Source organism: Podarcis filfolensis (genome assembly GCF_964270895.1).
Source record: "Podarcis filfolensis genome assembly, chromosome: 15".
NCBI lineage: Eukaryota > Metazoa > Chordata > Lepidosauria > Squamata > Lacertidae > Podarcis > Podarcis filfolensis.
In genome coordinates, this window is record NC_139618.1 from 33,176,011 (window position 1) to 33,190,131 (window position 14,121).

Sequence of the window (14,121 nt, forward strand, 5' to 3'; positions counted from 1 at the left end):
TAGTCTTGTCATGCCCAGGGGTGCCAAGTTGAATAAAATATGGGAGGGAGCCCCGCCCGACATAATCAATCTCATGATGCGGTGCATGCACACAATGTGAATGGCAATGCCTGAATTCAATGGTGAGGATCCACCCTCCAGGCTGATACCTGATGAAGAACACCTGGGATTCTAAGAGGAGGAAGGGGCGGAGCCACCCTACCTAGGGTCCCTTGCGTCCTTGGCAAGGAGGTATAATAATAATAATAATAATAATAATAATAATAATAATAATAATAATAATAATAATAGTTGTTGTTGTTGTTTAGTCGTTTGGTCGTGTCCGACTCTTCGTGACCCCATGGACCAGAGCACGCCAGGCACTTCTGTCTTCCACTGCCTCCCGCAGTTTGGTCAGACTCATGCTGGTAGCTTTAATAATAATAATAATAATAATAATAATAATAATAATAATAATAATAATTTATTTATACCCCGCCCATCTGGCCGGGTTTCCCCAGCCGCTCTGGGCGGGTTCCAAAAGAATATTAAAATACAAAAACCTGTTAAACATTAAAAGCTTCCCTGAACAGGGATGCCTTCAGATGACTTCCTTAAAGTGTGGTAGTTGTTCTTCTCTTTGACATCTGGTGGGAGGGCGTTCCACAGGGCAGGTGCCACCACCGAGAAGGCCCTCTGCCTGGTTCCCTGTAACTTGGCTTCTCGCAACGAGGGAACCATCAGAAGGCCCTCGGCACTGGACCTCAGTGTCCGGGCAGAATGATGGGGGTGGAGACGCTCCTTCAGATATACTGGACCGAGGCCGTTTAGGGCTTTAAAGGTCAGCACCAACAATTGGAATTGTGCTCAGAAACATACTGGGAACCAGTGTAGATCTTTCAAGATCGGTGTTATATGGTCTCGGTGGCCACTCCCAGTCACCAATCTAGCTGCCGTATTCTGGATTAGTTGTAGTTTCCGGGTCATCTTCAAAGGTAGCCCCACATAGAGCGCATTGCAGTAGTCCAAGTGAGAGATAACTAGAGCATGCACCAGTCTGGCGAGACAGTCTGTGGGCAGATAGGGTCTCAGCCTGCGTACCAGATGGAGCTGGTAGACAGCCGCCCTGGACACAGAATTAACCTGCGCCTCCATGGACAGCTGTGAGTCCAGAATGACTCCCAGGCTGCGCACCTGGTCCTTCAGGGGCACAGTTCCCCATTCAGGACCAGGGAGTCCTCCACACCCGCCCGCCTCCTGTCCCCCAAAAACAGTACTTCTGTCTTGTCAGGATTCAACCTCAATCTGTTAGCCGCCATGTATCAGCATATTCACAGAACAGCAGCTGGATAAACTACCCAGATACAGTATTAACAACCTACAAATGCCTAGGTGAACTAATGAGTCTTTGGCAAACATAGAAAGCACATCAGTGTTGGCGCTTGCCTTATTTAGGAAAAAGCAGTTCCATAAGCTGGACACCACAGTGGAAAAGGCCCTCATCCTGCTTGTTGTGAGCAGGTGGAAGCACAACTTGTAGGACCTCATCCAAGGATCTTGGCATCCAGAAGGAGGAGTTCCTTCAGCTATCGAAAACTAACTAACTAACAAAATCAGTAGGACTTACTCCCCAAAAACTAATGTTTACAAAATATTTCCCCCTCAAAATTTTATTTTTATTTTTACAAAAATGCATATATTAGGGGAAAGTGTGCATAACATTCAATATGTAAGTGGAAATAACACACAAAATGCATGATAGCATGACAAATTGCTTGCAAAAAATCTGAACATTAGTCAACTGCACACAAAACTGTGTTTATTCGGAGAAACGTGTACTAAAATGCTGCGGAATCTTCAGGAGGATTTTTTTTTAAAAAATTCAAAAATTGCTGAAGACATGTGGAGAACTGAATTAAGAACTGGGAAAAAATAATCTGTAAAGACACATAGGCACTCTGAAAGCAAATCAGGAGGAATGCTCAGACTCATACAAGTGCCCTATAAGCAAAGACTGGGCATAATCTAGCCCATGGGTAGGCAAACTAAGGCCCGGGGGCCAGATCCAGCCCAATCGCCTTCTAAATCCGGACAGTGGAGGCTCTGGGAATCAGCGTGTTTTTACATGAGTAGAATGTGTCCTTTTATTTAAAATGCATCTCTGGGTTATTTGTGGAGCCTGCCTGGTGTTTTTACATGAGTAGAATGTGTGCTTTTATTTAAAATGCTTCTCTGGGTTATTTGTGGGGCATAGGAATTCATTCATTATTATTTTTTCAAAATATAGTCTGCCCGCCCCCCAAGGTCTGAGGGACAGTGGACTGGCCCCCTGCTGAAAAAGTTTGCTGACCCCTGAATTCTAGCCACTGAGTAAGCTTTGTGCAAGCAAATTAGGATGAATGCTTGAAACAGTGTTCCTCCAAAGTTGATTTTGCATTGGGAGGAAACCTCCCGTGAGTATCCATCATGCTATTTCTCCAATTATGAGTGCATTTTAAAGTCCCAGCTATATCAACCTCTGGGTGCCTTTGTAGGCATCAGGCAACCTTTCAAAGAAAGAGAGTTCTGTAAGGTAGGGTTTGAAACCACCAAAAAGTCTCTCTCTGGTCACCACCTAAGGTGTATTAAGATTGACTTGTTTTGCTGTATTCCTTTTCTTGCCTGGACTTAATGACTGTCAATCATCCTGAAACACCCTGGAAGCCATCTGGCTGAAGGCCAGAATTTGTTTTCTAGGCTGATTAAATGATTGCACCGGAAGCACAGTCCCACAGTTCTTAAAATGCATGTGCAATCAAATTGGAGTCTTGCCTTACCATTTCCCAGCCTTAACTCTTCCACCAAATGCCTTACATAAATATAATCTATGAGCTGCAAATTAGATGATGGCACATGTCTGTTTTCTAAATCTGTGTGCAACGAACTGCCACCCCAGTGGATGAATGGCTCTATTCAGCAAGGAGGCATTCCATTGCATATGTCTTTACCGCGGGTCCAAAGGTTCTTAATACTGAGTGGCAGCCATAACGCATCCAGCCGCACCTATTCATGACTTCATGGGAACGAACAAACAAGGCTAGCACCTTGAATAGCAAATGGCCAGGCGTTACCTAGGTAACAATAAGCTCTGGAAGGCGGAACATGTCATAAACTGGTTTTGGAAAACAGCATATAACAGAGCTTAGAAAAGGGAAATGATTGACTGATTGACAAGTCCTGAAACAAAGGCATCCATCTGCAGTTATCAAACAAGTTTGAAGGGAATATTGAAGTGGGGACTATTGAGCGTGAGTTGAAATCTGCAATATGTTTGCGAATCAAATTAGGAAAAATAGGTTGCAATTATGAATTAATTCATACTGGGTTGAATGGCATGACTTAGCCTATTACGATTTAACATTTACTACACTTGATCTTAGCCAAAAGGCCGAGAAGCGATTTATATAGAGTCCATGATGTATAGCCACACAAAGGCGGTGATCGCTCAAAGATTAAGGGATATTGCCAGACAGGAGGACATAGCCCGTGTGAAACCTGGGTTGTTTCTGGGGGAGCAGTTGTATCGGGCTGCTCCAGCTCGCTACCTGGCAGATATCCACTACGTGGAATACCGCAGACTAGTTACTGCGGCTAGGCTGAATGTTCTTGACTCGGCGGTTCTGAAGGGAAGATATGGAGGAGTCCCATATGACCAGAGATTATGCCACTGTGCATTGGGTGAGGTAGAATCCACAGAGCACATCTTACTGAGCTGTCCCATCTACAACGATTTAAGACAGTACCTTATAACTCCATACTTACCCCAGCTCAGTTCCCGACAAAGAGGAAAACAGACAGCATATCTGCTAAATAAGTCTTCAGGGAAAATAACTTTGTCAGTGGCTAAATTCCTTTTCCTGGCACTCAAGTGTCGGAAACGTATAACTGAATGCTTTGATGTGGGTTATCTGTGAGAGGTCTAGTACCCTAACCCTACCTTATTTATGTACCCCTATGATGTTATAGTTTATAATTATTGTGTAATGTTTTATTTCTGACTATCGGTCGAATAAAGGAAATTGATTGATTGATTGATTTAACATTTATATAGCACCTAAAAGTTCTAAGTACTGCACATATTTAAAAGCTATGACAGACTCTGTCTGCCAGCTTGCAATATGATAGGCAAGAGAGGGAGGGATGAAATGAGGAGAGAATGGGAAAGCAAATATTAGAGAAGCTGGTCCTTCAGCAGCTAATGAATGGGGTCAAGTTGGTCTCCTCTGTGTCCTGATGATCTTCCTGCAAAGTAGGGGGTGCAACGTCTCAGTGTCCTGCCTGGTGGCAGAGGTCAGGTTACGCCTCCCTTTGATTCTAGAAGAAAAAGAATTCCCAACAACTAGGGAACCAGCACAGTAGACAGAGTTCAACTAGATTATTTTATTTTGGGAAAGAGGGCTTTTTTTTAAGAGAGGGGATTAAAATGGTATGTACTCTATGCCAGCTGATGGGAATTGGGGTTCAACAACATTTGTAAGGCTGGAGGTTTGTCACTCATTCCAGACTGCCCAAGGCCAAACAATGGGTAATGATATTACTCAGTGTTTATTTTTTCAGGGGAAACTCACAGGAACTCAATTCCAGCACCTCTCTGGTGGGTGCCACTGCCATTCTAAGAGGACGAGGGAGGTGTTTATGGTGAGTTCTGGTACCTCTAGAAAAATAGCACTGGTAGGACTTGAACCCACGTCTCCCAGTCTCAAGTCAAACTTGCTAGTCCCTGCATGGATAAAAGTAATAGCAGAACCAGCTTTCAGATGCTGTTTGGTATGCACAGGAAGAGCTGCGAAGGAAAATTATTATTATTATTATTATTATTATTATTATTATTATTATTATTATCACTCCGCCCATCTGGCTGGGTTTCCCCAGCCACTCTGGGCGACTTCCAACGAAAGATTAAAAATACATTAAAACATCAGTCATTAAAAACTTCCCTAAACAGGGCTGTTTGAGCTATTGCTGAGCTATTGATGTATTGCATTTGGTATTAATGTATTGCATAGGCTGCCTGACATACTACAAAATTCCTGCACAAATCGCACTATGGTGTAAAAACGAACACAGTACCGGCTTTCAGATTAGCATGTATATGATGACTGCATTTTAAACTGCATACATGCTAGCAAACTGCCTCGCCCATGTTGCAACACCACAGGGCATGTAAATGGACACACAACCACGTGATGGTCATGTTGCAATCAACCTGCAGATTTCTCAACTGTTCTGTACAGAAGCACCATCTGCTTAGGGATTCTGAACGATGTAACACGGCCCCCTGAGTAAGTGTGCATTTAGAGCCACTTTCAGATCAAAGCAGGCATGAAAGTCTTGCGTGCTCTAGAGAAACACTTCTTCATTCAGCTTTGTCCAGCTTCAAAGCCAGGGACACAGTGTTCCAAGTATGCTTGCAGTACAACTGATGAAGGTCGGGAGGGGGGAAGCATATAGTCTTAAGCAGCGAGGGGGAAAATAGCACAAGTGTTACATAGTCCTAAGAGGAGCACCTTCAAAGGTAAATTAAATGAGTGGGTGGAAAATGGGGACATATCCCAGGCTCTGAGCAATACATGGATTTCATCATACTCTCTGTTTCCCTGGATAATAATATTTATTATAAGGCCACAATTGTAGCACTCAATCTCATCTTGCCGGTATAATGAGGAACTAGGGTGGGAGCCAGGATGGCAGGGGTAGTGAATTAATTCCCCTACTCCCCACGGGCCACCTTTGACAGGTGGGCAGACCTACACACCTGACATCGTTCAAAGGGGCTTTCTGTAACTGCCAATATGCTGTAACTGGTACGACAAGGTGTTTTGAATTCTGTTTCCATGTGCACCTTGAATCCAAGGAAAGCATAGCTTTCAAGGTGATCAGTGCTGATTGCAAACCCCTGCAGCCGTCACTGCTGCAGGCGACCTGAGTAGGGCTTGTTGACAGGTGATATCAGCTAGCAAAGGAACAATGAGGAGCTCATTTGAAGCTCCCAATGGGTCCTTTATAGCCACATCCTTATCTGCTCCACACCTGACATCATATATGATGTCCGACGTGGGGCAGGTGGCCGGGTTTGAGGGAAATGGCCTTGTTGGGCCAAACTGGGGCTTGTGCTGGGGGGGGTCCCCACTTATATTCTATGGCAGGCTTCCTCACCCTCGGCCCTCCAGATGCTTTGAGACTACAATTCCCATCATCCCTGACCACTGGTCCTGCTAGCTAGGGATCATGGGAGTTGTAGGCCAAAAACATCTGGAGGGCCGAGGAAGCCTGTTCTATGGTTTATAGAAGAGGGAGGTGTTTTTGGCACTGAAGGCCAGAGCTCAAATGGAGTGGAGGGAAAATAAACCTGATTTTGGCAGGTATCATCTGCATGAGGGAATTCTCCTTCATCGAACCAATGCTGGCAAAATGCTCCCAGAGCAAGATATGCCCTCACTGCCCAGGGCATGCCTTATCCGGGAGCAGTCCAGAGGTCTGAGCAGCAGTTTCAGTGGAACCTCTGATTTAGCAGTGATTTCAATGGAATCCACTTCTGAGCAAGGCACCCTCTCCCCAGTTGATGGGTTGTGAGAGGGCACCTTGCTTCAAGCAAAGGAGCAACTGAGTGCTCACTTTAAGCTTCCATTTGTTGCTTTGAAGCCACGGCCGTACCCATCCCTATACCTGTGGGACAGGTGGGCATGGTTTGGAGAGAACTGCCTCTCTGGCACAGTTTGGCCCATGGGTTAGAGGTTCTCCACTTCTGGCTCGTAGTCTGAAAATGATCCAAGAGACTGATCTGATGCAAGTTAGACCAGGTGATCTTTGGGGTCCCTTCCAAATGTACAAAATTCTATGGAACTTAGCTTTGTAAAAGATGTAGGTTTGAGGATGCTCAATGCCAAAATCTGAATAGAATGGAAAGGAAAGTATTTATATTTGAATGAGTTAAATGTGTGATAGGTGACTTCTGAAAGTTGACAGGTGACATGTGTTTTTCTTTCATAGTCTTCACTAGGGTGGTTTTTGAGGAAATATCTTTGTTTATATTGCATATTTTAGGAAGCTGTTTGTTGTGTTAGCTCAAGAGGGGCATCTAATATGTGCCGTTGCTCAAGTGTTGTGTAATATATTTGTAGCCAGTGTTAGCTAGTGGGATTTCAAATGGATGTAGGTTGGAAAAATCACAGTGGGGCTATGGTAGGAATAAAAAAAGGACCTTTTCGGATGAGGAGATGAGAGGGATATGAAAATGATTACAAATCAGGCCTAAGTTTTAAAGGGTTTACAGTACTGGTAGGCCAAGATGTTTAGAAGTTATGTATGAAAGGAGATGGTGGGAAATATATCACAGGAGATGATTAAAAATCATTTGATTGGAATGAGAGAAGGGAAACTAATTTCTGATGGGCAGCTTTTGAATACACAAGAGAGACTTTGGGGAGGGGATGGGGAAAGGATATTTATAGGGCTTGAAATACATAGTAGCTTCATTTGTATAGACTCTATATATCTATTCCAGTGAACAGACAAATCTGGAACTTAGATCCACACCTCTACCACTAAGAGACACCCACCTCCAAGCGGATAGTGAAACTGGAACTAATCACAGGTTATCAATATTACCTGCATAACACATCTATTATCACCCTTAACTGTTGCAATGCCTTAACATTTTGAGTGAATATGGAAAGCCCTTAACACAACAAGTTAAACCACAAGGTTGGTTTTATTGTTGTTTTTTGTAAAATGAATACATTACTATTTATATCACTCCAATTATAGTAAGACATAGGTACATAACAACATTTTGTGGGGAAAGCAGATATTTGTAAAGAAGATAAGGTGGGGAAAGCCATGTTGCATGGGAAGTTTCAAGCTACATCACTGCAAACTCTGGTGCACATTCATTTGGAAAGAAGTTGCACTGTGTCCAATGAGCATGCCTAACCAGGCTGCCTAAAGCTACAGGATTAAATGCATTTACTAGGTCTGGCCCTCCAGATATTGTGGGACTCCAACTCTCTTCAGTCCTATTCAGAATGGCCAATGATAATGCATTATGGGATTTGTAGTCCAGCAACATCTGGTGGGCTATAGGTTGCTCATCCCTGTTAGAGAGTGAACCCTGCTGAATATACAGTGGTACCTTGGGTTAAGTACTTAATTCGTTCCAGAGGTCCGTTCTTAACCTGAAACTGTTCTTAACCTGAAGCACCACTTTAGCTAATGGGGCCTCCTGCTGCCGCCGCACCGCTGGAGCACGATTTCTGTTCTCATCCTGAAGCAAAGTTAATAACTATTTTTTCCAGCACTATTTCTGGGTTAGCGGAGTGTGTAACCTGAAGCGTATGTAACCTGAGGTACCACTGTACCACAATTTGTTGCTGAGTAGAATTGCAGTGGTGGTTTTGTAGGTGGTTGTTGTTGTTGTTGTTTGTTTGTTTGTTGTTTTACGTAGCTGCAAAATGAGTCATTCCCTACCTCTTAAGTGACATATGCTTCTGGTATCACAGATCTGGTTGTTGTTGTTTTTGCACTTTCCTCTGTTTTTTTGCACTCAAGCCATGCTAGCTGAAGAATTGCAAAGTTCTATGTATAATAGGAACATTGATCCAGTAACAAAACAAGAAGACTACTGTTTCACCAGTCACAAAACATACAATAAGACAATCTGTGTGAGAATTAGGTACAAAATTCAAAACCCATCAGCACCTCATACACACAGTTAGATCTGGCTCCCATTCAAGCAAATATAATGGGAGGATACAGTCCACATGAAGTATGCATTAACCAATGGTCTAGTATAAGAGCCCATGGCACAAACAGCAGTGAAAACAACAGGACAAATCATAATCATGGCAATGGCAACCTAAGAGGAATCTCACTAACTCTACTGGAGGTGTGCAATGGATTTTACGTAGTCGTTTAGAGATGTGCAATCGCTATCTACCTGTAAGCTTCATATACATTCAAGTTCTGAGCACATCACTTGGAAGAAACAAAGCTTCGTTCAGTTCCACACAGCTGAAATGTGTATTTCAACCACTGCACAACAGGAAGGCATGCAGGCACCCCATCACTTAACAGTGTGAACAGGACATATTACATTCTGGGCATAAGCTAGCAAGAGGTCACAACTAACAATATAATACTATACATGCTGAGTCAGAAGCAGATCTAAAGGGGTTCAATAACCTTTACACTCAAGTACAATTGTATAGGATTGCAGCTGAAGTCACAGTGGAATAAATGGAAACTAAGGTTCCAATTCTGTGTGCCCCTTACTTGAATGTAAACATGCATAGGCTTGCATTGTTATGACAGTAACACAGCTAAGTCCCACTCCATGGTTTTCAATGGCTACAACATCAGAACTAACTTAATGAAATGGTCAAAATATTCCTGCATTGCAGGGGGTGGAACTAAAGGACCCTCATGGTTCCTTCCAACTCTCCAATTCTATGATATCAGAACTTATTGAAATATGCCCCGTATGTTTAGGATCAGGGTAATGGAAATTAACATATTATCAAGGCATTTATTTACTGATTGAGAGGCTGTAAAACAATTGACACATATTTCCTTCCAATAACCTCAAAAGGCAAGTCAGTTATTTCCCCTGAATTGCAGATACGGGGGAGAGGAGTAAAACTGAGTGAATCACCTGCTGAGTTCATAGCAGTGCTGAATTTCGAACTGAGGACTTCCTAGTTTGTAGCTACAGTCTCTTTGTCACTATGGCAAGATCCACACTATACTTTTAAAGTATGCACATTTAAAATACATGACTTCCTTCAAAGAATGCTGGAATTGTGGCTGGTTAAGGGTACTGGGAATTGTTGCTCTGTAGGGGGGAAACTACAGTTCCCAAGATTATTTGGAGGAAGTCATGCGCTTGAAATATGCATTTAAATGTATGGCATGGATCCTCCATACATCACACCAGTTCTGCTGATTTTGTTGTTGTTGTTACATAAATGGAAGTTAAATAAGGTCCACAGCATATCTGGAAAAACATTTTTAAAAAATCACAAAGACACAATTTGCTTTCTGAGCCCACACAATATATTTAGCCTAAGTTAAAATTGAGGACAGAGAGTTCAAAGCATAGGCTCTCTATGACATTTTGTCTGAGCATTACAGTGTTTTTCAGAGAAGCACTGTTGGAACTGGGTTCTCTCTGCCCAAACATGCCACAGCAAAGTTGTTGTTGTTGTTTAAAAAAATAAAAGTCATCCAATTCAGAGGGCACATGGTTCAAAGTGCTGCCCCAATTTTAGAGATGCACAGTTCAGTAATCTCCTCTGTAAAGAATGCTTTGATGAAGTCTTTTCTCACGACACTGAAATGCGAGGGAAGAAATCGTTCCCCCAGTGCCAGAGACCCTGTTATGTGAGGCAACAAAAAGGTGTTCGGGGCTGTCACTTGACTGACTCTCACCTCTGTGCCTGGGCATTCAGCACCTCTGAACCAAACCCTCATCCCCTCACAAGAGCATCCGCCAAACCACACAGCCCTTTTCCCCAAAGGCTTTCAAGAGTGCTGCTCTCCTACCTGTGTAGTTGATTATAAGAAGGCAAGCTACGTGCACAAAACCCGACACGCTGAGAACTCTGGACAAGACTTCTCTTTCTCTCTTCATTTTGGGTTTGGTTTTAGGTCCTTCTCGCACACAATTAGCATGATTTGTCCACTCTGGGCACGTCCCTTAGTACCGCTTGGAGTTGTTCTGCCACCACTGAACTCTGCCAAGTCCTCTTTCAATAGACAGAGCCTCTGTGTGTTGTTGTGGGGTGTTGGTTTTCCCCCCCTCTCTCCCCCTTTTCTTCTCTTTTGGTCAGACCTGATGTTTTCCAGTTTCATGAGCCTTACATCCTCAGTTTCAAGGGATTAGCTGACCATGCATTAAAAAACAACAACACATGACCAATATTCCCAAACTTGCAAAGATAATATCACAGCAAAAGCCTGATTTGTTTTTCAGAGTTTCTTGGAACAAGGAGGTGGCTCAGAATTCCAGATCACTGTCTGCAGCCTCACTCCCACAGTTTCTAGGGAGCCTGACACATGCCACGCTGTACCCACAACTCTCTGAAATGCACGTTCTGGCAGGCGACAGAGGGGAATGCTGGGAGCCATTTGCATGCCCTGGCCTTGAAAAGGTACTCTGTGAGATTGTGCTCCTTGTGGCAGCAGTTCTATGTAGCTTCCTGGGCTTTGGCTATTAGCTGGCAAATCTGCCCCAAGGAGTCGCATCAGTTGGCAGGTTGGAGGGAGGATTTCTGGAGAGGCTGTGACATTTACAGGCAGAATAGCTTCCCAACAATGGACCCAGCAAAGGCTTGTTAAACCAATAGTCTTTGCCCTGTTCAAATTAGGGAGCCACTCTTAGTTCAAAAACACTGGTTTTTCATTTATTGGTAAGACATACGTTCCACCTTTCAGCTGAATGATTTTCATAGTGGCTTAAAGGTAAAGGTAAAGGTACCCCTGCCCGTACGGGCCAGTCGTGTCCGACTCTAGGGTTGTGTGCCCATCTCACTTAAGCGGCCGGGGGCCAGCGCTGTCCGGAGACACTTCCGGGTCACGTGGCCAGCATGACAAAGCTGCATCTGGCAAAAGCGCAGCACACGGAAACGCCGTTTACCTTCCCACCAGTAAGCGGTCCCTATTTATCTACTTGCACCCAGGGGTGCTTTCGAACTGCTAGGTTGGCAGGCACTGGGACCGAGCAACGGGAGCGCACCCCGCCGCGGGGATTCGAACCGCCGACCTTTCGATCGGCAAGTCCTAGGCACTGAGGCTTTTACCCACAGCGCCACCCGCGTCATAGTGGCTTAGATTGTAATAAAACATCACATACCCCAAACCGAAATCCACACAGCCTAGCAACCCTTAACCCTGGCCAATGGATGTGTTTATTCTGAAGATTTCTACTCCACCTTTCAGTCAAATGATTCTCAAGAGGATGGGCCATAGTACAATGATAGAGCACAAGGCTGTCAGAAAATTACTACCAGAAACAAAAATGGGAGCAGAAATCCCCACAATCTGCATGTTCGTCCAACATAGCAGGAACAGAAATCACACAAGTGAATATGAGTTGTGTTTGCTAGTGTTGCTGCTTTAGTCTGCAAAATAATTTTCTGCATTTTTTTTTTAAAAAAATTCTCTTCTACTGAAATGCATTGCAATGAATTAGGTAACTGATTACATAAGTTTCAGCCATAGAGTATAGCGAGACAAATAAGATAGGTTTTAGCAGAAACCAAACTGTAGTGGAACAGAAACAATACCGAATGTGACCACGTTAAGCTTCCACAGTTACTGAGTCAAAACTCTACTTTGAGCTTCAGCATTGGCTCTGCTGTCCTCCCTACACCCTCTTAACTAGGACAGCATTCCAGGCTTGAAGTACCAATTAGTCTGCTTTTGTCATCCCAAATCTTCTGAACAAGGCTGTGTACACATTCCCCTTTACTCAGAATCCTGTGTGCCGCCACTGCTAGTTTGTTAAGGGGTGCACACACAGTCTTAGCCACAATCTATACCTACACAATGTTGGTCACAATGCGTCTATCCTATCATTTCTTATGAGATACTGTACTGTGTCCCCTCCCTTCCAGACCACACTCGATCCAAACTGAGAAAAATAGCAACCTAGCTGTGTTTTAAGCTGGTAATGTGTACAGAGCCTCAGACACAGTCATCAGGCACAGCCAATAGCAGAAATTAACTAAACCCTTTTATTCCAGCTCTGTTGTCGTCAATAAAATTCATTATTTACTATCAAGTGGAACATGCCAATTGTTCCAAAAAGGCTGATTAAAGTAAGAAGTGGTGGTCCCCGAAATGCTCATTTGATCCTGTTTATTGTCTGTGTCTTCCAAATGCTAGCAATTAAAACCCTTTGCTTTGAATCTATCCACAGAGTCAGGGACTTGGGAGGCTGGTGAGTGCATTTCAGTGTGTTTTGAGCTATTCCTGTGAAATTTCTTTTTTCCGAGGAGGGGGTGGGATTTTTTTCCTCCCATAAGTTTTCCCGTTCTGTTTTTAAATTGAAACAGCTAATCTCTCCACACTCTTTTCTGCTGCTGGAGTTCTTGGCCTCCACACAGTGCAAAGTCACAAACAAAAGCTTTGTTTTCAGCAAGGCAAGCCAATATATTGCTGAATGCTGCAGGCCTTTGTTCCAGCTGGCCTGTCTACCCTTTTGGTGACGTTTTGCTTATATAGTCAGATAAAACGCTCATGATACCCAGCCTGTTACCAGAGATGAGAAGGACCATCAGAAATACTGTAACTGTGATGCATCCTTGTAGCAGAGGTGTAGTGGTAAATGTTGACATGAAGGCATCCATTCTGACAGCCCTCAAAGGAAAGCCCAAAAATTCAGGCAGCTGTGTTGATCCATTATCACACACCCACACAAAAGAACAGTAGTAAATAGCACAATACCCAGTTTATTAGGATCAGCATGACTGCAACCTTATGAATAGTTTCCTGGGACTAGTAGGCTCCAAAGAACTTAATGTTGACTAGATAGCTTTTACTTGTAAAACACATTAAGCCTTAACAAAAGAACTTTAGCCAGCTGAAATTAAACCTTTAGCTTTTAATTAGAAATGTAAGTGATTCATAGCAAAACTCAAATCTTTCAGAGCCTGTCTACTCTTTCAATGACGTGTTGGTGATATGGTCAGATGAGTTTGGATGATTATTTTGGAGGCTTTTATAGATACTTCAAGACATCCTAATGCATGGAGAATAATAGTTAATCCCAAACCTAATAAGAGCAAATGTGCCTGCTGGCCACACCTCTCCAGAAGCATTAATGTTCACCTGCACACCTGTAGGGTATTTTTCCATTAAGCATAGCCACTGGACATCAGTGTTGGGAAGCGTTGCCAGTAGCCACGGTCCTGGTCCCTTCCCTATAGGGAAGTCCCTGCACCCTTCATGTCTAACATCTTTTTGCTGAATTGCTGTGAGCAAGTTTTGACGGCAAAACTTGGCTGAAAAGCAAGATATACATAAAATGGAATAAGCAAATAAATGGAGGATAGAACCAATGACCCAACTCTACCCTCCATGCATTGATTCTGTTGTTGTTGTTTA

General features: G+C 43.5%; 1 protein-coding gene and 1 long non-coding RNA gene across 2 annotated transcripts in view; both read right to left on the reverse strand.

Moving 5' to 3' along the window:
* HEPACAM (hepatic and glial cell adhesion molecule) overlaps positions 1-11,119 on the reverse strand; it is a 40,060-nt gene extending 28,941 nt beyond the window's left edge. Inside the window, exon 1 of the mRNA XM_083588877.1 lies at positions 10,558-11,119. Coding sequence (XP_083445003.1) covers positions 10,558-10,645 — 88 coding nt within the window. The 5' untranslated portion in view covers positions 10,646-11,119. The remainder of the gene's footprint in view (positions 1-10,557) is intronic.
* LOC310750783 overlaps positions 1-14,121 on the reverse strand; it is a 287,025-nt gene that overhangs the window by 28,941 nt on the left and 243,963 nt on the right. The gene's annotated exons all lie outside the window — the stretch shown is intronic.